This window comes from Oncorhynchus masou, chromosome 8, assembly GCF_036934945.1.
Source record: "Oncorhynchus masou masou isolate Uvic2021 chromosome 8, UVic_Omas_1.1, whole genome shotgun sequence".
NCBI classification, from domain to species: Eukaryota; Metazoa; Chordata; class Actinopteri; order Salmoniformes; family Salmonidae; genus Oncorhynchus; species Oncorhynchus masou.
The window spans coordinates 38,932,493-38,953,789 of NC_088219.1; the positions used below are offsets into that span (position 1 = coordinate 38,932,493).

At 45.0% G+C, this 21,297-nt stretch overlaps 1 protein-coding gene across 7 annotated transcripts in view; it reads right to left on the reverse strand.

Moving 5' to 3' along the window:
- Positions 1-21,297, reverse strand: part of pisd (phosphatidylserine decarboxylase) — a 48,017-nt gene that overhangs the window by 3,607 nt on the left and 23,113 nt on the right. For 4 of the 7 annotated variants that reach the window (XM_064972422.1, XM_064972424.1, XM_064972423.1 and 1 more), the window contains exons 2-6: positions 16,594-16,759; positions 13,005-13,241; positions 3,752-3,899; positions 3,321-3,470; positions 1,212-1,372 (exon numbers count right to left, since the gene is read on the reverse strand). In XM_064972422.1, the coding sequence (XP_064828494.1) occupies positions 1,212-1,372; positions 3,321-3,470; positions 3,752-3,899; positions 13,005-13,241; positions 16,594-16,759 (862 nt within the window). The remainder of the gene's footprint in view (positions 1-1,211; positions 1,373-3,320; positions 3,471-3,751; positions 3,900-13,004; positions 13,242-16,593; positions 16,760-21,297) is intronic. The other 3 variants (XM_064972418.1, XM_064972419.1, XM_064972420.1) reach the window with 1 other exon arrangement.

Genomic DNA, 21,297 nt, shown 5'->3' on the forward strand with positions numbered 1-21,297 from the left:
GAGCAGAACGTCCCCTTATTGGTCTGCTCTCTGACTAGGCTTGGTCTGCTCTCTGACTGACCCAGGGAGACAGCAGGCTGTGCCAGCGAGCAGAACGTCCCCTTATTGGTCTGCTCTCTGACTGACCCAGGGAGGCAGCAGGCTGCGTCAGCGAGCAGAACGTCCCCTTATTGGTCTGCTCTCTGACTGACCCAGGGAGGCAGCCCAGTGACAAGCGCTGATACAGAGGATCAAACGCATTAGCCTGTCTGCCCCGAAGCCGAGATCCTATTGGCCGACAGTAAGGAAGTGAGAGATGGTGGGCTTTTCAAACGTCCACGGCATCCTAAGCCTCTGCTCTAATCAATGGGAGATCAGTCAGTTTGAACACAGTGAGTGTGGAGATTAAATAGGCCTACCAGTGTGTGTGTGTGTGTGTGTGTCAGCAGCTTAGGGAAATGGCCTGACGTACAGGTAAGTGAGACAGGAAGCAGAGGGAGCTTAATGGAGTGATAAGTGTAACATGGCTCAGAGAGACAAGGGGTTAGAAACCCAGAGTCAGGCTGGTCCACTCTCAGCTTTGTCACACTGACTTTGTACTGCATGTGAAACGGCTAGCTTAGTTAGCGGTGCGCGCTAAATAGCGTTTCAATCGGTGACGTCACTCGCTCTGAGACCTTGAAGTAGTAGTTCCCTTTGCTCTGCAAGGGCCGCGGCTTTTGTGGAGCAATAGGTAACGACGCTTCGAGGGTGACTGTTGTTGATGTGTGCAGAGGGTCCCTGGTTCGCGCCCGGGTATGGGCGAGGGGACGCTTTAAAATTATACTGTTACACATGTACTGTTATGTCCTAATAGGTTAAGCAGGTGACCCTTATCTGTCCTCACAATATCAGAGAAAGAGATCGCCATCAGTAACACATCGAACGCCAGTTCAAAAGTGTGTACGTACACTATAATTGAAGAGCTTGCCAACAGTATAGAATTGCGGTGTAAATACATGTTTAAGGAACAACAGTGGGAACACTAACTTTGATCCTCCCATTCAGAGCCTCCTCCATGTATGGACACAATGCCACGGTCCCTAAATACTATGACGTGGAGAGACATTGATGCTGCACTTTGCACCAGCCAGAACAAAATGGATGAATGAGTGGTTATATACTATGACAGCACCAGAACAGGTTCAGACTGGTGAAATATCCAACTTAAGTGGGTTTTATCTCCAACCAACCTTGTCAAAGTAGATGCGTATGGAGCCCACATTGGTGGCGCCTACAGCGGTGAGGGAGAAGAAGCCGTGCGTCCACTCTCCGCTCAGCACCACTCTCTCGTTATGGCAGAACAGTTCTTTGATCCAGCGAGCCACGCCAGGGTTCACTGACATCAGAGAGCCTGGGAGGGACACAGAGGGAGCAGGAAGTAAATACACAGGTACACCGACAGATACAAAACCTAATACAAACACTGAAAGCAGCACTATACACCAGGTTATTAGGTACACCCTGTTTACGAAAATGGTTTGCGCCTACAGGCCGTGAGTCACGTGGCTGTGGCTTGCTATATAAAGCAGGCAGTCAGGCATCGAGGCATTCAGTTACTGTTTGATTGAACATTATAAAACAGGCAAAATTAGTGACCTAAGCGACTCAGGGGACGGTATGGTTGTTGGTGTCAGGCGCGCCGGGTTCCAGTATCTCGGAAATGGCCCCTGGGCTTTTCACGCAACACAGTGTTTAGGGTTTACCGAGAATGGTGAGACAAACAAAACATCCTGTCAGCGGCAGTCCTGTGGGCGAAAACGGCTCGTTGATGAGAGGTCGAAGGAGAAGGCCAAGAATCGTGCCAGCGAACAGATAAATAAATACATTTGATTTGATTTAACAGATGGGCCACAAAGAGGCAAATAACGGCGCAGTACAACAGTTGTTTGCAGAATGGCATCTCTTATTCCAGTGACCGGGTTCCTCTCCTATCAGCTAACAACAAGAAGAAGTGGCTCCAGCCATCACAAACACTGGAGGAAAAACATTGCCTGGTCTTGTGAGGCGTCCAAGGACAAAACAACTCATGAGAGTCGCATCTTTCCACAGGGGCCAAACCATTTGGATGCTACAGAAGTTTTTCGAGAAGACCAATTTTCAGGATGTCTCATGATCTGACAAAACAACATCTTGCTCCCACTGCAGAAGGGCGATATTGGCGGATTGAGACACAGCCCATGCAAAAAACAACATCTTGCTCGCATCTGCAGAAGGGCGATATTGGCGGATTGAGACACAGCCCATGCAAAAAACAACATCTTAAAACCATCTGCACAGGATCGGATTGAGACACAGCCCATGCAAAAAACAACATCTTAAAAGCTAACATAGGCTAATGCACGAGGTTGTAAGAAACAAAAAATTATTCCCCAGGACAGAAAGATTAACAAGAATTTAAGCTAACTCTGTCCAATTTACAGTAGCTATTACAGTGAAATAATACATTGCTATTGTTTGAGGAGAGGCACAAATATTAACTAAAACATGTATGAATAAACCAATTATGCACATTTGGGCAGTCTTGATACAACATTTTGAACAGATACGCAATGGTTCATTGGATCAGTCTTACACTGTGTGCAAAGCTGTCATTTAGTGGCCAGTCTAATTGCGCCTGGGCTGGAATAATACATTATGGCCTCTGCTGCATTTCAAAGATGGTACCAAAAAAATTACAAAAATCTTTTACCAGATCTAATGTGTTATATTCTCCAATATTCATTTCACATTGCCACAAACTTCAAAGTGTTTCCTTTCAAATGGTATCAGAAAATGCATATCCTTACTTCAGGTCCTGAGCTACAGGCAGTTAGATTTGGGTGTCATTTTAGGCAAAAATCAAAAAAGAGGCAGATCCTTAGAGGTTTTAAATAGACAGATTTTTACGTTTTTTTAATATTATGTTAATTAGATTTATGCGTGGCCATGGAAATTGTAGGAGAAGAGTTCAAAAAATAACCACCAGTCGTCAGGAGAATACAGAGGTATGATTAGATATGCAGAAAAACCTACATATATTTTTTTTAAACATAAAATGAAGCAATGATTATTGCTCTAGATTGCAGGAAGCCGTTTCGGGTTTTTGAAAAAATAAAAAATAAACAATCCAATTAACCAGCTCCAGCCATCCTCACATACTTTGTGCCTCCACATGTTTTGGCGTGTATGACGCCCCTGATCATGATGTGTGTGTCCTGAACATCCTGGTATTGTCCTAGCATAGCGGAGTAATTCTGATGTTTATAACGGGAATTTCAATGTCAAATGTATGAGCAGGACAGTCCTAACAGCGCACTGACCAGGGAAGTGTCTTCTGTGGGCCACCCTCCAGTCTGTGGGGGAGTGGAAGCAGTGGTAGTCTCCTGGAGCCAGGTACACCACACAGTGGAACAGCTCATTCCCCTCTTTAGTCACCAGCAGGTCCTGGAATGAGCTGGGGTCCTCTTCATCTGGGGCACATAATGATGGTCAGCAGACAGGGTGGTAAGGTGCGTCATACAAACCAATCCTAAATCCCTAGCCTCTAAACAAAACAGGATTAGATGTATCTAATTCTGATAGGATGTATAAAAATGATTAGTGGGTATATCAGGTCTACAACATCAGTTATACTGTATTTACCCGCCCAACCCTTTGAGATCAACAAGTCTCAAGGGGATGAAGGTTTAAATTAGGATTAGGTATTAGATCCCATTAGACCGGGGTGGGGGTGAAGGGAAGAGGTACTCACTTGATGGCTTGATGGTGCAGTTGATGGCCTCAGCCCAGGTGTGGGGTCCCAGGAAGGTCTCCAAAGAGTAGGTGACACCTTTGACTTGCTCCACCTCACAGTTCCGCACACGCCCAAAGTGCAGGATCTTCCCGTCTGCTGGGCTGATCTGGAAAAAAAATTGGGAAAAAAGACCAACATTTACGGCTTAAGCCAGGGATCTACTCCCCTGTCTAGAATACACGGCACCTTCCCCTCTGTCCAGAATACACGGCACCTTCCCCTCTGTCTAGAATACACGGCACCTTCCCCTCTGTCCAGAATACACGGCACCTTCCCCTCTGTCCACACAATACACGGCACCTTCCCCTCTGTCCACACAATACACGGCACCTTCCCCTCTGTCCACACAACACACGGCACCTTCCCCTCTGTCCACACAACACACGGCCCCTTCCCCTCTGTCCACACAACACACGGCACCTTCCCCTCTGTCCACACAATACACGGCACCTTCCCTCTGTCCACACAATACACGGCACCTTCCCCTCTGTCCACACAATACACGGCACCTTCCCCCTGTCTGTCCACACAATACACGGCACCTTCCCCTCTGTCCACACAATACACGGCACCTTCCCCTCTGTCCACACAATACACGGCACCTTCCCCTCTGTCCACACAATACACGGCACCTTCCCCTCTGTCCACACAATACACGGCACCTTCCCCTCTGTCCACACAATACACGGCACCTTCCCCTCTGTCCACACAATACACGGCACCTTCCCCTCTGTCCACACAATACACGGCACCTTCCCCTCTGTCCACACAATACACGGCACCTTCCCCTCTGTCCACACAATACACGGCACCTTCCCCACCTTCCCCTCTGTCAGAATACACGGCACCTTCCCCTCTGTACACGGCACCTTCCCCTCTGTCCACACAATACACGGCACCTTCCCCTCTGTCCACACAATACACGGCACCTTCCCCTCTGTCCACACAATACACGGCACCTTCCCCTCTGTCCACACACACAATACACGGCACCTTCCCCTCTGTCCACACAATACACGGCACCTTCCCCTCTGTCCACACAATACACGGCACCTTCCCCTCTGTCCACACAATACACGGCACCTTCCCCTCTGTCCACACAATACACGGCACCTTCCCCTCTGTCCACACACACAACCTTCCCTCTGTCCACACAACACGGCACCTTCCCCTCTGTCACACAATACACGGCACCTTCCCTCTGTCCACACAACACACGGCACCTTCCCCTCTGTCCACACAACACACGGCACCTTCCCCTCTGTACACGGCACCTTCCCCTCTGTCCACGGCACCTTCCCCTCTGTCCACACAACACACGGCACCTTCCCCTCTGTCCACACAACACACGGCACCTTCCCCTCTGTCCACACAACACACGGCACCTTCCCCTCTGTCCACACAATACACGGCACCTTCCCCTCTGTCCACACAATACACGGCACCTTCCCCTCTGTCCACACAATACACGGCACCTTCCCCTCTGTCCACACAATACACGGCACCTTCCCCTCTGTCCACACAATACACGGCACCTTCCCCTCTGTCCACACAACACACGGCACCTTCCCCTCTGTCCACACAACACACGGCACCTTCCCCTCTGTCCACACAAATACAATACACGGCACCTTCCCCTCTGTCCACACAATACACGGCACCTTCCCCTCTGTCCACACAATACACGGCTCTGTCCTTACACGGCACCCCTCTGTCCACACTGTCCACATACACGGCACCTTCCCCTCTGTCCACACAATACACGGCACCTTCCCCTCTGTCCACACAATACACGGCACCTTCCCCTCTGGCACCTTCCCCTCTGTCCACACAATACACGGCACCTTCCCCTCTGTCCACACAATACACGGCACCACCTTCCCCTCTGTCCACACAATACACGGCACCTTCCCCTCTGTCCACACAATACACGGCACCTTCCCCTCTGTCCACACAATACACGGCACCTTCCCCTCTGTCACAGAATACACGGCACACAATACACGGCACCTTCCCCTCTGTCCACACAATACACGGCACCTTCCCAGAATACACGGCACCTTCCCCTCTGTCCAGAATCTGTCCACACAATACACGGCACCTTCCCCTCTGTCCACACAATACACGGCACCTTCCCCTCTGTCCACACAATACACGGCACCTTCCCCTCTGTCCACACAATACACGGCACCTTCCCCTCTGTCCAGAATACACGGCACCTTCCCCTCTGTCCACACAATACACGGCACCTTCCCCTCTGTCCACACAATACACGGCACCTTCCCCTCTGTCCACAGAATACACGGCACCTTCCCCTCTGTCCACAGAATACACGGCACCTTCCCCTCTGCCCACAGAATACACGGCACCTTCCCCTCTGTCCACAGAATACACGGCACCTTCCCCTCTGTCCACAGAATATACAGCAATACACAGCACCTTCCCCTCTGTCCACAGAATACACGGCACCTTCCCCTCTGTCCACAGAATACACGGCACCTTCCCCTCTGTCCACACAATACACGGCACCTTCCCCTCTGTCTAGAATACACGGCACCTTCCCCTGTGTCCAGAATACACGGCACCTTCCCCTCTGTCCACACAATACACGGCACCTTCCCCTCTGTCCAGAATATACGGCACCTTCCCCTCTGTCCAGAATATACAGTACCTTCCCCTCTGTCCACACAATACACGGCACCTTCCCCTCTGTCCAGAATATACGGCACCTTCCCCTCTGTCCAGAATATACAGTACCTTCCCCTCTGTCCAGAATATACAGTACCTTCCCCCTGTCCAGAATATACAGTACCTTCCTCTATGTCTAGAATATACAGTACCTTCCCCTCTGTCCAGAATATACAGTACCTTCCTCTATGTCTAGAATATACAGTACCTTCCCCTCTGTCCAGAATATACAGTACCTTCCTCTGTCCAGAATATACAGTACCTTCCCCTCTGTCCAGAATATACAGTACCTTCCCCTCTGTCCAGAATATACAGTACCTTCCTCTATGTCTAGAATATACAGTACCTTCCTCTATGTCTAGAATACACAGTACCTTCAGAAAGTACTCCTACCCCTGGACTTATTCCACATTTTGTTGAGTAACCGCTTGAATTCAAAATGGATTAAATATCACTTCTCACTCATCTACACACACACACACACACACACACACACACACACACACACACACACACACACACACACACACACACACACACACACACACACACCTCATAATGACAAAGTGGAAACATGTTTTGAGAAATGTTCGCAAATGTATTGAAAATGAAATACAGAGATCTCATTTACGTAAGTATTCACACCCTGGCGTCAATACATATTAGAATCACCTTTGGCAGCAATTAAAGCTGTGCATATTTCTGTGTAAGTCTCTAAAAACATTGCACAAATGGAGTGTACAATATTAGCACATTTTAAATTCTTCAACCTCTCAAGTTGTTTGTTGATTATTGCGAGACAGCCATTGAAGTCTTGGCATAGATTCTCAAGCCGATTGAAGTCAAAACTGTAACTAGGCCACTCAGGAACATTCAACGTCATCTTGATAAGCTCGCCAGCTGTATATTTGGCCTTGTGTTTTAGGTTATTATCCTGCTGGAAGGTGAATGGGTCTACCAGTGTCTGTTGGAAAACACACAACCAGGTTTTCCTCTAGGATTGTGCCTGAGCTTAGCTCTATTTCAGTTATTTTTATAAAAACACAAACAGCTTTGTCCTTGCCGATAACAAGCTTACCTGTAACATGATGTAGCCACCACCATACTTGAAAATATGAAGAGCGGTACTCAGTGATGTGTTGGATTTGCCCCAAACATAAAGCTTTGTATTCAGGACATGACGCTAATTTCTTTACTACATTGTTTGCAGTTTTACTTTAGTACCTTATTGCAAAAAGGATGCATGTTTACACTCGGTCATTTAGGTTAGTATTGTGGAGTAACCACAGTGTTGTTGAGCCATCAGTTTTCTATCATAGCCATTAATCTAACTGTTTTAAAACCACCATTGGCCGCATGGTGAAATCCTTAAACATTTTCCTTCCTGTCCGGCAACTGAGTTAGGAAGGACGCCTGTATCTTTGTAGTGACTGGTTGTATTGATACAATATCCTAATTGTAATGAATAACTTCACCATACTTAAAGGGATATCGAATGTATGTTGATTTTTTTACCCATCTACAAAATAGGTGTCCTCCTTCATGGGAAAAACTCCCTGTAAAACTCCATGTAGACAAATCTGTGTTTGAAATGTACTGCTCAACTGAGGGACCTTACAGATTACCTCATCTCAGTACCCCACATATCGGTTATCATTAAAAATATGGTACTTATTGCACATACGGAGTCCGTGCAACTTGTGACTTAAGCACATTTTTTACTCCTGAACTTACTTTCCATAACAAAGGAGTTGAATATTACTGACAAGACCATTCAGCTTTAATTTTTTTATTAATAACCTGTTGAGGCTGTGCACAATACTGCTCCCTTTGGAGGAATTGCGTGCCCATAGTTAACAGAAAAAGAAATCTGTCCAAAATTGCTAATATATGCATATAATAATAATTATTGAATAGAAAACACTCTAAAGCTTCTAAAACCGTTCGAATTATGTCTGTATGTAAAGCAGAACTCACAGGGCAGCCATTCTCCCAAACGCTCTCTCTCATCAGGAAAGCTGTCCCAACTTTGACGTCATCGCCCCCACCCTTCCCAACCAGCTACGGATCTGGGAACAGTTTGTGTGTTCAGCGTGATGTGTTCTTTCAATGGGGCGAGTAATGGAGAAAATCCCGCGAGCTTTGGCCCGTTGGCGGGCAAAATACTGAAGGGTCACGAGAATTTAGCTGCGCGTCCTGGCGCAATTGTAGACAGGGCACTCTTTGTTCCAGCTCGTCTGAGAAGAGTTGCGTTCTTTTGGTTGAATTGCCAATTGTTTTGTACGTTTATAACATCCTAAAGCTTGATTCTGCACTTAGTTTGACCAGTTTAGTCGACATATAATATGTAATTTTTAAGTTTTGATGCGCAACTGTTCGGGACCAGAAGTCATTTTGGATGCATTTCAGCTGGAACTCGTAGCATATGCTACTATAAAGGCACACGAACTGAAACGTTATATTAGGTAAGTATGACTCCTTCCACTACATTCTGATCGAAGACCATCAAAGTTAAGGGAATATTTATGTTGTAATTTTGTATTTCTGTTGACTCCAACATAGCAGAGAAATATTGCTTACGTCTGAGCGCCGCCTCAGATTATTGCCTAGTGAACGAATTCTGTAACGTTAAAAATAAATGTAACACAGCGGTTGCATTAAGAAGCAGTGTATCTTTCTAACTATATGTAGAACATGTATATTTAGTCAAAGTTTATGTGTATTGCTGTTATCTGGCGTTATCTGGCGGAGCTATCTATAATTTCTCCGTACATTTCTGTAGCATTTTTTGAACATGGCTCAATGTAAACGGAGATTTATGGATATAAATTGCATATTATTGAAAAAAACATAAATGTACTGTGTAACATGTCCTATTACTGTCATCTGATGAAGATTTTCAAAAGGTTAGTGAATTATTTTTCTTTTAATCCTGCGTTTGTGATTGTGTCTTTTGCTTGACAAAATGGCTGCACATCGTCTGTGTGTCTGTGGTGGTTTGACATAAATATGTGCTATGTTTTCGCCCTAAAACATTTTAGAAATCTGACTCGCTGGGTAGATGAACAAGGTGTTTCTTTCATTTGTCATATTGGACTTGATGTGTGGAGGTTAAATATTTCTAAGAATATTTTTTGCATTCTGTGCGCCACGGTTTGAGTTGAGCGGGGGGGGGGGCGTGGTTCCCCTTGGTGAACCTGTACCGTTAACAAGTTTAATTTGTTAACATTTCTAAAAACCTAATTCCACTTTCACATTATGGTGTGTAGGCCAGTAACACAAAATAAAAATTAAATCCATTTTAAATTCAGGCTGGAATACCATTTTTGGGGGAAAAAGTCAGGGGGTGTGAATACGCCACCTTTACGCCACCTTTCACACCAAGACGTTTGTCAGTCAACTTTACCAATGCCGCCAAATGTTTCCACATTTTCTTTATACATCTGCCGGTAACAAAGCCTGTACTTTTACATCCACCAACCGACCTAGTCACGATTGTGGTAGTGTATTTAAAAGTCCTGTTGGGAGTTCGAAAAAGTGCGAGAATGTGTGATCACGTCCAACGTGGATCACTAAAGAAACTGATATCATCCTACAGAGTTTCATCCAGGGCAGAACATGTTCTAACCTGGATGGAGCAGATAATGCTTCTATAGCAAAAAATACACGTGAAATAAAATGTTCTGACAGCGGTTCCACACTTTCTAAATATTTTCTATTTTATTCTGTTATATTCCATTATACTAAATCTTACTATAAAATATAGGCCCTGTGTGTTGACTGTGATCAGGGCAGAGGAAAGTAGGAAAAGTGTGTCTCGTCTGTTTAATTAACATCATAAGAACTATTGATTTAATTTGCCTTGCACAGCTATGGGTTGAACAGACCAGTAGCCTAACATTACACTCAAAATATGCTATTCTATTGAAAATAAAATGTTATTAGTCTCGTCTTAGGACCTGCATGAACACATTTCTAGATTTGTCTATCCCACCTCATAATTACCAAAACATCTGACAATGTTGTGAGTAGCCAACTTTTTATTCACCGTAAAAATAAATTACAAATCATTATTTACAACTATAAACTGGGTGGTTCGAGCCCTGAATGCTGATTGGCTGAAAGCCGTGGTGTATCAGACCGTATACCACTGGTATGACAAAACATTTATTTTTACAGCTCTAATTACATTGGTAACCAGTTTATAATAGCAATAAGGCACCTTGGGGGTTGTGGCATATGGCCAATACGCCACAGCTAAGGGTTGTATATAAACACTCATTTTGTACAGCGTCACATCCAGAACGGAGAATGTCACATCCAGAACGGTCATTTTTCCTCTAAAAGTACGACAATTTTTATATTTTCATCAGTTGTTTTTGTGTGTAGCCATGCCTTACTATCAAAGTGGCTATTAATATTTAACCCTAAGACCTCCGAAAAATGCCCGTCCAAGTCCACACGATGTGTTTACAATACTGCGTCGCTAATAAGGCATTATTTGTTCCACCGAATGGGAGCATTTGAAATAAGATCAAGCTCAAACGAAGGATAAAAAATAAAAAAGTTTAAATATGCATTCATTATCAATATTCTTAGCAATGATTTAGAAATCCATGTAAGTATTAGCTAGGTAGCCACTTGTTCTCTAATTGAAATCCAACTTCAGTTCATAGAAATAAAGCAAGATAACAAACCCCAGGCTAACCTTATAAGCAGCTAGCTAGCTTCATGTGGCTAGCCCGGGTTGTGTGTTGTGGAGCTAGCCCGGGTTGTGTGTTGTGGAGCTAGCCCGGGTTGTGTGTTGTGGAGCTAGCCCGGGTTGTGTGTTGTGGAGGTTGTGTGTTGTGGAGCTAGCCCGGGTTGTGTGTTGTGGAGCTAGCCCGGGTTGTGTGTTGTGGAGCTAGCCCGGGTTGTGTGTTGTGGAGCTAGCCCGGGTTATGTGTTGTGGAGCTAGCCCGGGTTGTGTGTTGTGGAGCTAGCCCGGGTTATGTGTTGTGGAGCTAGCCGGGTTGTGTGTTATGTGTTGTGGAGCTAGCCCGGGTTATGTGTTGTGGAGCTAGCCCGGGTTGTGTGTTGTGGAGCTAGCCCGGGTTATGTGTTGTGGAGCTAGCCCGGGTTATGTGTTGTGGAGCTTGCCACAATAAGGATTAGCCACAATAGTGGAATTCCTGGTTCGCCTTCAAACAATCCGCAAAAAAGGCCCTCTATGAAAGTGATTAGGTATCAGTCTACTTGGTGACACCCACAGAACATAACTGAAGAGTTCACACAAATATTAGCTTCTTAGCTCCTATTGCGGGAGTTTGACTGCGGGAAGTGAAATGGGGTATCAGTCTGCTCAGTACCCAAGTCCGCCACGGAGTTCAGACTCCAAAACGTCCACGTTGTATTGTTTATCTTCTGGAATAGTGTTCAAACCAAACAGCAGGTTGACTGGTATAATAAACGTTGCTTAGGCCTTATTTATTTGGGGCGGCAGGGTAGCCTAGTGGTCAGAGCGTTGGACGAGTAACCGGAAGGTTGCGAGTTCAAACCCCCGAGCTGACAAGGTACAAATCTGTCGTTCTGCCCCTGAACAGGCAGTTAACCCACTGTTCCTAGGCCGTCATTGAAAATAAGAATTGGTTCTTAACGGACTTGCCTGGTTAAATAAAGGTAAGATAAATAAAAAATAAAATTCAGTGGTTTTAGAGTCACGCAATAAGAGCTACGATGCTAATGTTCTGTGGATGTCACGGAGCTCACTGATACCCTGTGCCATTGATCCACAATCCATAGGCTGTACAGTGAAATAAGTACGCACCCACAATGCAATTCTCAAGTCTAACACGTGACTTTGGTCAAATTAACAAAGTCTGATGAATTTATATAACATTCGAACATCGTTTAGCATGATCTATTACATTATGGCATGATTACACTATTTGTATCACTTTCAATTAGAGACATATTTCGAAGGTGAACCGCAAATTCCACTGTTGTGTCTACGCCTTATTGTGGACAGCTTCACATAGGTGGGTCTAAAACCTACACTGGAGCTGCTTACCAAGAAGACAGGGAAAGTTCCTGAGTGGCTGAGTTACAGTTTTGACTTAAAAATCTACTTGAAAATCAAATGGCAAGACCTGAAAATGGTTGTCTAGCAATGATCAACAACAACGCCATAAGCTTGAAGAATTCTGAAATTAATACACGTGCAAATGTTGTACAATCCAGGTGTAGTAAAGCTCTTAGAGACTTACCCAGAAAGACGTGCAGCCGTAGTCGCTGCCAAAGGTTCTACAAAGTACTTATTCAGGGCTTGAATACTTATGTAAATTAGACATCTCTGCATTTAATTTTCAATACATTCGCTAATATGTTTTCACACTGTCATTATGGGGTAGTGTGTGTAGATGAGTGAGAGAAAAATATTTAATCCATTTTGAATTCAGGCTGTAACACAAAATGTGGAATACGTCAAGAGTTGTGAATACTTTGAAGGCGCAGTACACACGCACGCATACACACACACACTCACCACGCAGTGCGAGTTGCACACGGGCCGGACAGCCGGTTTGAGTTTCCGTCTAAAGAACTCTCCCAGGTTCCTGTACTGAATTAGGTCTTCCACAGCCGCCTCCTGCATGTTGACGCCAAACGTCCAGATATACAGACTGTAGACTGGCTTTCTCAGCCAGGTCGGTAGTTCCACCTGGTTCAGGCGACCCCAGGCCCGAGAAAGCAGCCGTGTTGGGATGGTCTTGTACAGAGCAACCTGGGCCAGGGAGGAAGAGATTGGGTTAGCCTACACAGAGTTAAACGGCATGTTCTCACATTGGCTGCATCCTGGCTTATCCCAGATCGGTTTGTGCTGTCTGGCCAACTCCCTATGCTCATTGTTACACCAAACAACCATAGGAGCTGGCAAGACTACACAAACAGATGAGACAGGGCTACTACTTCTCTACTGGCTGAACTGTAACAGGATAAGCTAGAACCATGGCAGACGAGGCTATAAAGTTGACTGGATCACTAAGCTTAAGGCAAGGCTCCATCTCAACTCTGAAAAGAGCATTTAAAGTCAACTGCATCAAGGACATATGCAGGATAGGTAGCAAGAGAGAGTTGACCGTGTTTTAACGCGCCTGAATAGATTGAAATTTTGCACTCCTGAAGTACGGTCTTCGTTTACAGGTGCATTGTAGAAGCCAAACGTGAACCATCAGAACTCGCACAGATCATGTACATTTCCAAATTAAACTTCAACTTTAAGAACAGCTTTTTTCCATCTTCATAACATTGCAAAATCAGAAACTTTCTGTCCAAAAATGATACATTTTTCTGCATCTATGCTTTTGTCACTTCTAGATTAGACTACTGCAATGCTCTACTTTCTGGCTAAAGCACTAAATAAACTTCAGTTAGTGCTAAACACAGTTGCTAGAATCTTGACAAGAACCAAAACATTTGATCATATTACTCCAGTGCTAGTCTCTCCACACTGGCTTCCTGTTAAGGCTAGGGCTGATTAAGGTTTTACTGCTAACCTACAAAGCATTACATGGGCTTGCTCCTACCCATCTTTCCGATTGGGTCCTGTAGTACATACATACACGTACGCGACGGTCACAAGACACAGGCCTCCTTACTGTCTCTAGAATTTCTAAGGAAACAGCTGGAGGCAGGGCTTTGTCCTATAGAGCTAATTTTTTATGGAATGGTCTGCCTATCCATGTGAGAGACGCAGACTCGGTCTCAACCTTTAAGTCTTTATTGAAGACTCATCTCTTCAGTGGGTCATATGATTGAGTGTAGTCTGGCCCAGGGGTGTGAAGGTGAACGGAAAGGCACCGGAGCAACGAACCGCCCTTGCTATCTCTGCCTGGCCGGTTCCCCTCTCTCCACTGTGATTCTCTGCCTCTAACCCTATTAAGGGGGCTGAGTCACTGGCTTACTGGGGCTCTTTCATACCGTCCCTAGGAGGGGTGCGTCACTTGAGTGGGTTGAGTCACTGATGTGATCTTCCTGTCCGGGTTGGCGCCCCCCTCGGGTTCGTGCCGCGGGGGAGGTCTTCGTGGGCTTACTCAACCTTGTCTCAGGGTATTAGGTTGGTGGTTCAAGATATCCCTCTGGTGGTGTGGGGGCTGTGCCATGGCAAATTGGGTGGGGTTATATCCTGCCTCTTTGGCCCTGTCCAGGGGTATCGTCGGACAGGGACACCGTATCTCCCGACCCCTCCTGTCTCACTGAGTATTTATGCTGCAATAGTTTGTGTGTCGGGGGGCTATAGTCAGTCTGTTATATCTGGAGTATTTCTCATGATTTATCCTGTGACCTTTGTGAATTTAAGTATGCTCCCTATCACTCTTTCCTCCCTCTCAGAGGACCACGCCTCAGGACTAACTGGCCTAATGACTCCTTGCTGTCCCCAGTTCACCTGGTCATGCTTCTGCTCCAGTTTCAACTGTTCTGCCTATGGCTATGGAACCCTGACCTACTCACGTCCAGTGCTACCTTGTCCTGGACCTGCTGTTTTGGACTCTCTACCACACCTGCTGTCTCTAACTCTGAATGATCGGCTATGAAAAGCCAACTGACATTTACACCTGTTGCACCCTCTACAACCACTGTGATTACCATTATTATCTGACCCTGATGGTCATCTATGAAGGTTTGAACATCTTGGCCATGTTCTGTTATAATCTCCAGCCGGCACAGCCAGAAGAGGACTGGCCACCCCTCATAGCCTGGTTCCTCTAAGGTTTCTTCCTAGGTTCTGGCCTTTCTAGGGAGTTTTTCCTAACCACTGTGCTTCTACATCCTGCATTGCTTGCTGTTTGGGGTTTTAGGCTGGGTTTCTGTACAGTGCTTTGTGACATCGGCTGATGTTCATAAATAAATTATTGAATTCTAATTGGTTAACTGTGCACTTTAGGGACCAGCCGCCTGGGGATCTTCCCCACCCCTTATCCCTGCCGAACAGCTGAAGCCCTTCATGATATTCCATCTCAAATCCAACACGGCTACGAATGGACCGCAGTAAAAAAAAAAAAAATACACGTAGAAATCAGATTTAAAATAGACCTGCAATAGAATAGGAGTTTAACAGGTAGGTAGGAGGGTCTCAAAAAGCCATGTGACCCCAGGATTAAAAACCTTAAAGCTGATCAGAGTTCAGACTGTAAAACAGAAATACAGTGGAGAAATACTGGAGCTTATTTTGGTGCTTAACATTGCCAATAGAAATATAATGTATAGATCAAACTGACAAACCGATTCAATGTGCACAATTGAGAGACGCATGTCTGTCTACAACATTTCAATGCAAATTCTCTGGAACTTTGCGCACCCTCCTGAATTTAAGCCAAACCGGTACTGCATGCAGAGTCTGGAACCGCCCACATAACTCACTAGCCAGTAAGGTCCTGTAGCTCTAGAGATGATCACAGATCTTGTCCAAACTGCAGGAAATAGATCAGCTGAGGATATGGGTGGCAGATAAGTTCTCTCCCCATGATTAAGTAACCACTTTGATTAACAGGTCAAGGGAGGCGGAATAGATCAACATTTCATTAATAACATTAAATGCTTATTGGCTGATGGTAAGGTGGGAAACAGCATCCATTAAAACTTTGGCCACTCACTCGCCCGTTTGCCGCGAGCACAGCAGGAGAAGAAAACAAAGCATTCCTCCCGTTATTGTGTGGATCACACAAAGGGCCTTTGATAGGCGTTACGATAGAGCCTGGGCCGAGATCAGAGCTCCGCAGGTCCATATGGGTCTGGCCATCTGTGACGGGGGGGGGGGTGGGGGGGCGCACCTCACACATCAGTGGCTCTCTAACAGAGCATTTCTAGCCAAGAAAACCTGGTGCCACGACGCAGGGGAAACAAACGGTTTGGTAGGAACTGTAATGAACATAGGGGTTTATTAAAGTGGATTTAAAGTGCTTTTTCAAGTGTTCCAGCTGCGATTTACTTTGTTTGGGAGGAACTGGTGTCCTAACTCAACTAGTACTATAGGACTTGGTACCTCTGGATGCTGAGATTGACATTCACTCATTCATTCTCTCTCACACACACACGGGGAAAACGCTGTAGTAGCGCGTTAGTAGGGAAGTACTCACTCTGCTTGTTGGTCTCCAGCCAACCTTGGCCAGGGGCTTGAGTGCGCCGAAGGTCAGGAAGTAGTAGAGGAAGCTGAGCGGCCATGAGCGCAGCCGCAAGACGGGCCGGGACATGCAGCTCAACTGGCCAAGACGACGCCGCAAGGCCAACTGAGGGAACTGCAACCTGCGCAACCATACAAAGCCCTGGGTTGGCACAGGTATGGCAGTGTACACACAGAGTCTCCGACTCACAAAACACAGGCAGGGCAGAGACTCACATTCAGACACCCACAAAGTCTCTCACCCACGCACAAAGCACATGAAGAGTGACAGAATGCACACGCGTGTCCACGCAAAGACGTGGGTAAATACACGTATAACGGAAACTAAAACGACAACAAAGTACAAACAGAAATAGTTGACAGATGATGCCCGCTTACGTTACACTGTTCAAACACAGCACATTCCTATCGGCAAATAGAATGTGTGCCGTCTCAGTAGCCTGACCTACCCCAAAATCTCCTCAACCACGCAGATGATAGTCTTCCACAGTATCTCATCTCAACCCCCACGTGGTTAGTTTCCTAAAAATTAATATTTCATACAGAATCCACTCTACTCTTCAGGCTGCTTTTAGTCAAGTCAACTGTCTCTCCTTAAAATATCCTCATTCTAACTCCCATCCATCCAGATCTTTCAATATGCCATGTAAAAATGTGCATCACTTTATTCGCTTAGCCTTAGGCGATAAACACGGAGAGGGATTTTAAATTACAAACTCTGTGCTCGAAGTGTGTGGGTGGTAAACACACAGCTAAAAATGCATAGAAAACAGCATATCCACCCAACAGTCAAATCCATAATCTGTCCATGACTATGCCTGGCCGCACTGCATACGTCTATTAAAATAGGCTTCAGTGGTGCCCGTGTTGTCCTGACTCTGTACAATAGGAACAACTAGGGCAGCAGTGATGCAGCGGTGGACTGGACTCTAAGGGGGAGACCAATGTTCTCAACAAGGGACATCCAACACACAAAATGTACAACACCAAAGGCTTTTAGATGGGATATTGGGGGGGGGGTATAGCTAGTTCTCAGCCAAGTGACACATGGAGGTGCTGTAGCCTTAGCTCTGCAAAATCAAGACTTGTGAAAAGAAAGTGAGCGAGTGAGAGAGTCCAGACTTGAGAGAAGAGGTGGTATAACACAGGCTAGCTGTATAGCCTCAGTGGGGCTATCTATAGGCCTAAAGAGGACCCGTCTCCACTAATCAGGATAAAGGCAAAGCGTGAGGCCATGCCATGCATGGTTTAGCCACTGACACCCTAACGGACAGCCGTCAGTCAGCAGCACCTTAATGCCACAATCACTGGCATACAGTAGGTTGCACGGGTCATCTCCTGTGGCGTCTATATTAATCCCTGTGTTATTATAGACCCGTTTGGCCTCTGCGTTGAATCGGATCAATTGAACGGTGCTTCACAGGCTGGTGTTGATGCCCCCTTTGTGAAACTGCTGCCAGTGCTGAGTGATCGTCTCCCAGCACAGCCGTTCAGACACAACACTGCCCATATTGTTCCACTATCTGAATACACATGTATCGGAGGATGGCCTACAGATCTGGAGCAGCATGTGGAGCTGTGAGGTTCAGTGGGTCCGCACAGAGAGCCGCACACCCCACCACATTTTACTGTCTAATTTCTCAAGGGTTTGATGACCACATGAAAGAAAAGGCTATCGTTAAACACATCTGAATGATCCACAGCGATTTAAGATCGGCCCATTCTGGAAAACTAGAATTAAATTCCTGATTCACCAGGGAACATCTCTGATTACTTTGGCTCCATGGTAGCTGGGTACGGGATTACTTCCACTGAGGCACACTGCTGTATGGTGCCTAGTGTACTGGAGACTGCTCTCCTCAGTCACCGCTGGCTGGCCTAGTTTGGACTGCAGAGCGTTAGACTGGGCCACTCATCCTCTCTAAGCTCTAAAAACAGGAAAGCAAGGTTTACTACAGAGCCTGGCTGGGTACACAGCCTATAATTAGATTCCAGCTAATGGCGCTAATATAGATTTAGGGCAATTCCACGATAACGGAATTGCACAGACTCAGATTTCACACTTTAAAAAAAAATGTATGCCAAACAAATACCATTGATTTTTTTTTTTAAAGTTTCACAAAACCATACAACTCTATGCACAAGGACTACTTTTAACAATGTATACAACATTTTACAAAAACATAAAAAAAAAAAAACTAAAAACAGAAAAAAATATATGTCCACGGTTTCCAATAACTGCTCCAAATTAACATTCAAAAGATAAAATTACAAAAGAATGGGGTGTCAGCTATGACATGACACATTGAATTTAATGAACTACAGTTTATTTTACCTTTATTTAACTAGGCAAGTCAGTTAAGAACAAATTCTTATTTTGAACTACAGTGAACTACAGTAAGTGAAGCGGAGTTACACCAGGTAACGGAATTGCATCATGGCTCCCTGAGCTGTACTACACAGAAATGCATAATTATGGATATGAATTTTAACTCTTTATAGAGATGTATAATAAAAAGTGACAAAAAAAAAGGTAGAAATATGCAATATCCTTAGCATTTTTTGATATTATTCCACACACTGGCTTTTATTTTAATGAGGCCCCTCCCAGACACCGACCTACATGTTTCACAAGTTAAACATCAAAGTACATCAGAGTATAGTTCAGTACAACTCTAGTGTGCTCTACTGAACTTTTAAATACAGTATTGTACTCTACGCTGCTTTTCTTTACTGTCCAAACTTGTGAACCAAACTGTGGTGTGACTATGATTTTCCATTGTAACCAATTCAATTGCAGAAATTCCGTTACTGTTTTTTTCTGAAATTCCTTAGAGATTTGGTAACGGAATTCACTTAATTCATCAACAAAATTGATATCAGTAACAACACCAAGTAATTGACACAACTTCCTTCACTTGTTACTTCTGGAAACGTTCATTATCCTCCCACATGAGGAAGAGAAATTAGAAAACATCTTAAAGACACACTACACACACAAACGTATGTGGACACCCCTTAAAATTTGTGGATTCAGCTACACTCGTTGCTGACAGGTGTATAAAAATTGAACACACCGCCATGCAATCTCCATAAACAAACATTGTCAGTAGAACAGCCTTCCTAAAAAGCTCAGACATTAAAGCGTGGCACTGTAACAGTTCTGCCCTGGTCAACTGTAACTGTTGTTATTGTTAAGTGGAAATGTCTAGGAGTAACAAAGGCTCAGCAACGAGGTGGTAGGCCACACAAGTTCACAGAACGGGGCTGCCGAATGCTGAAGCGTGTAGAAAAAGTCTGTCCTCGGTTGCAAGACACTACCGAATTCCAAACTGCCTCTGGAAGCACTGTTCGTGGGGAGCTTCATGAAATGGGTTTCCATGGCCGAGCAGCCGAACAAAAGCCTAAGATCCCCAAGCGCAATGCCAAGCGTCGACTGGAGTGGTGTAAAACTCGCCGCCATTGGACTCTGGAGCAGTGGAAACACGTTCTCTGGAGTTATGAATCACGCTTCACCATCTGGCTGTCAGACGGACGAATCTGGGTTTGGCGAATGCCAGGTGAACGCTACCTGCCCGAATGCACAGTGCCAACTGTCAAGTTTGGTGGAGGAGGAATAATGGTCTGGGGCTGTTTTTCCACAGTTAGGGCCCTTAGTTCCAGTGAAGGGAATCTTAATGCTACAGCACACAATGACATTCTGGACAATTTTGTGCTTCCAACTTTGTGGCAACAGTTTGGGGAAGGCCCTTTCTGTTTCAGCATGACAATGCCCCTGTGAACAAAGCGAGGACAAAAATATAAATGGTTTGATGAGATCGGTGTGGAAGAACTGGCCTGCACAAAGCCCTTACCTCAATCCCATTGAACACCTTTGGGATGAATTGGAACGCCGACTGCGAACCAGGCCTAATCTCCTAACATCAGTGCCAGACCTCACTAATACTTGTGGCTGAATGGAAGCAAGTCCCTGCAACAATGTTCCAACATCTAGTGGGAAACCTTCCCAGAAGAGTGGAGGCTGTTCTAGGAGCAAAGGGGGGACCGACTCCATATTAATGCCCCTGATGTTGGAATGAGATGATCGACAAGCAGGTGTCCACATACTTTTGGTCATGTAGTGTGAGTGGGTTTTTGGTAATGGAATTTCAAGGCACTATGAAATGTTTCTTAAAACTTACCGAAGGGAGAAAGATTACTCCTAAACTAAATGTGTTGATATTAATTGGCAGGGGTCTTATTATTTCTAATAACATCTACTAAAAAGTCTTAAGGTTTCTAAAGACACTTTTCCATCTGTTTGACAAGAAAGCAAAGCCTTTACTTAATCCTAATATTTATGATGGAAAATAGTTTAAAAATAAATAAATAAATAAATAAATAATAACTAAAAAAATCTTACATTTGACACCTAATCTGACATGCTCCTATGAACTTTAAGTTGGTACTCGTGGGTCCTTTTACATGGAAATTACCCTGAAAGTCATTAATTTGATGTAATTTAATCTCAATTCTCATACAAGTCAACCAGTGCAGTATCATTTAATTATTATTTACCATAGCCGGTCATGCACCTTGGCTTCAGCAATCGCAAAGTATAGCTTAAATATCCCAGCCAACCACATAAACGCAACAAAAGTAACAAAAAGCCAACACGTAA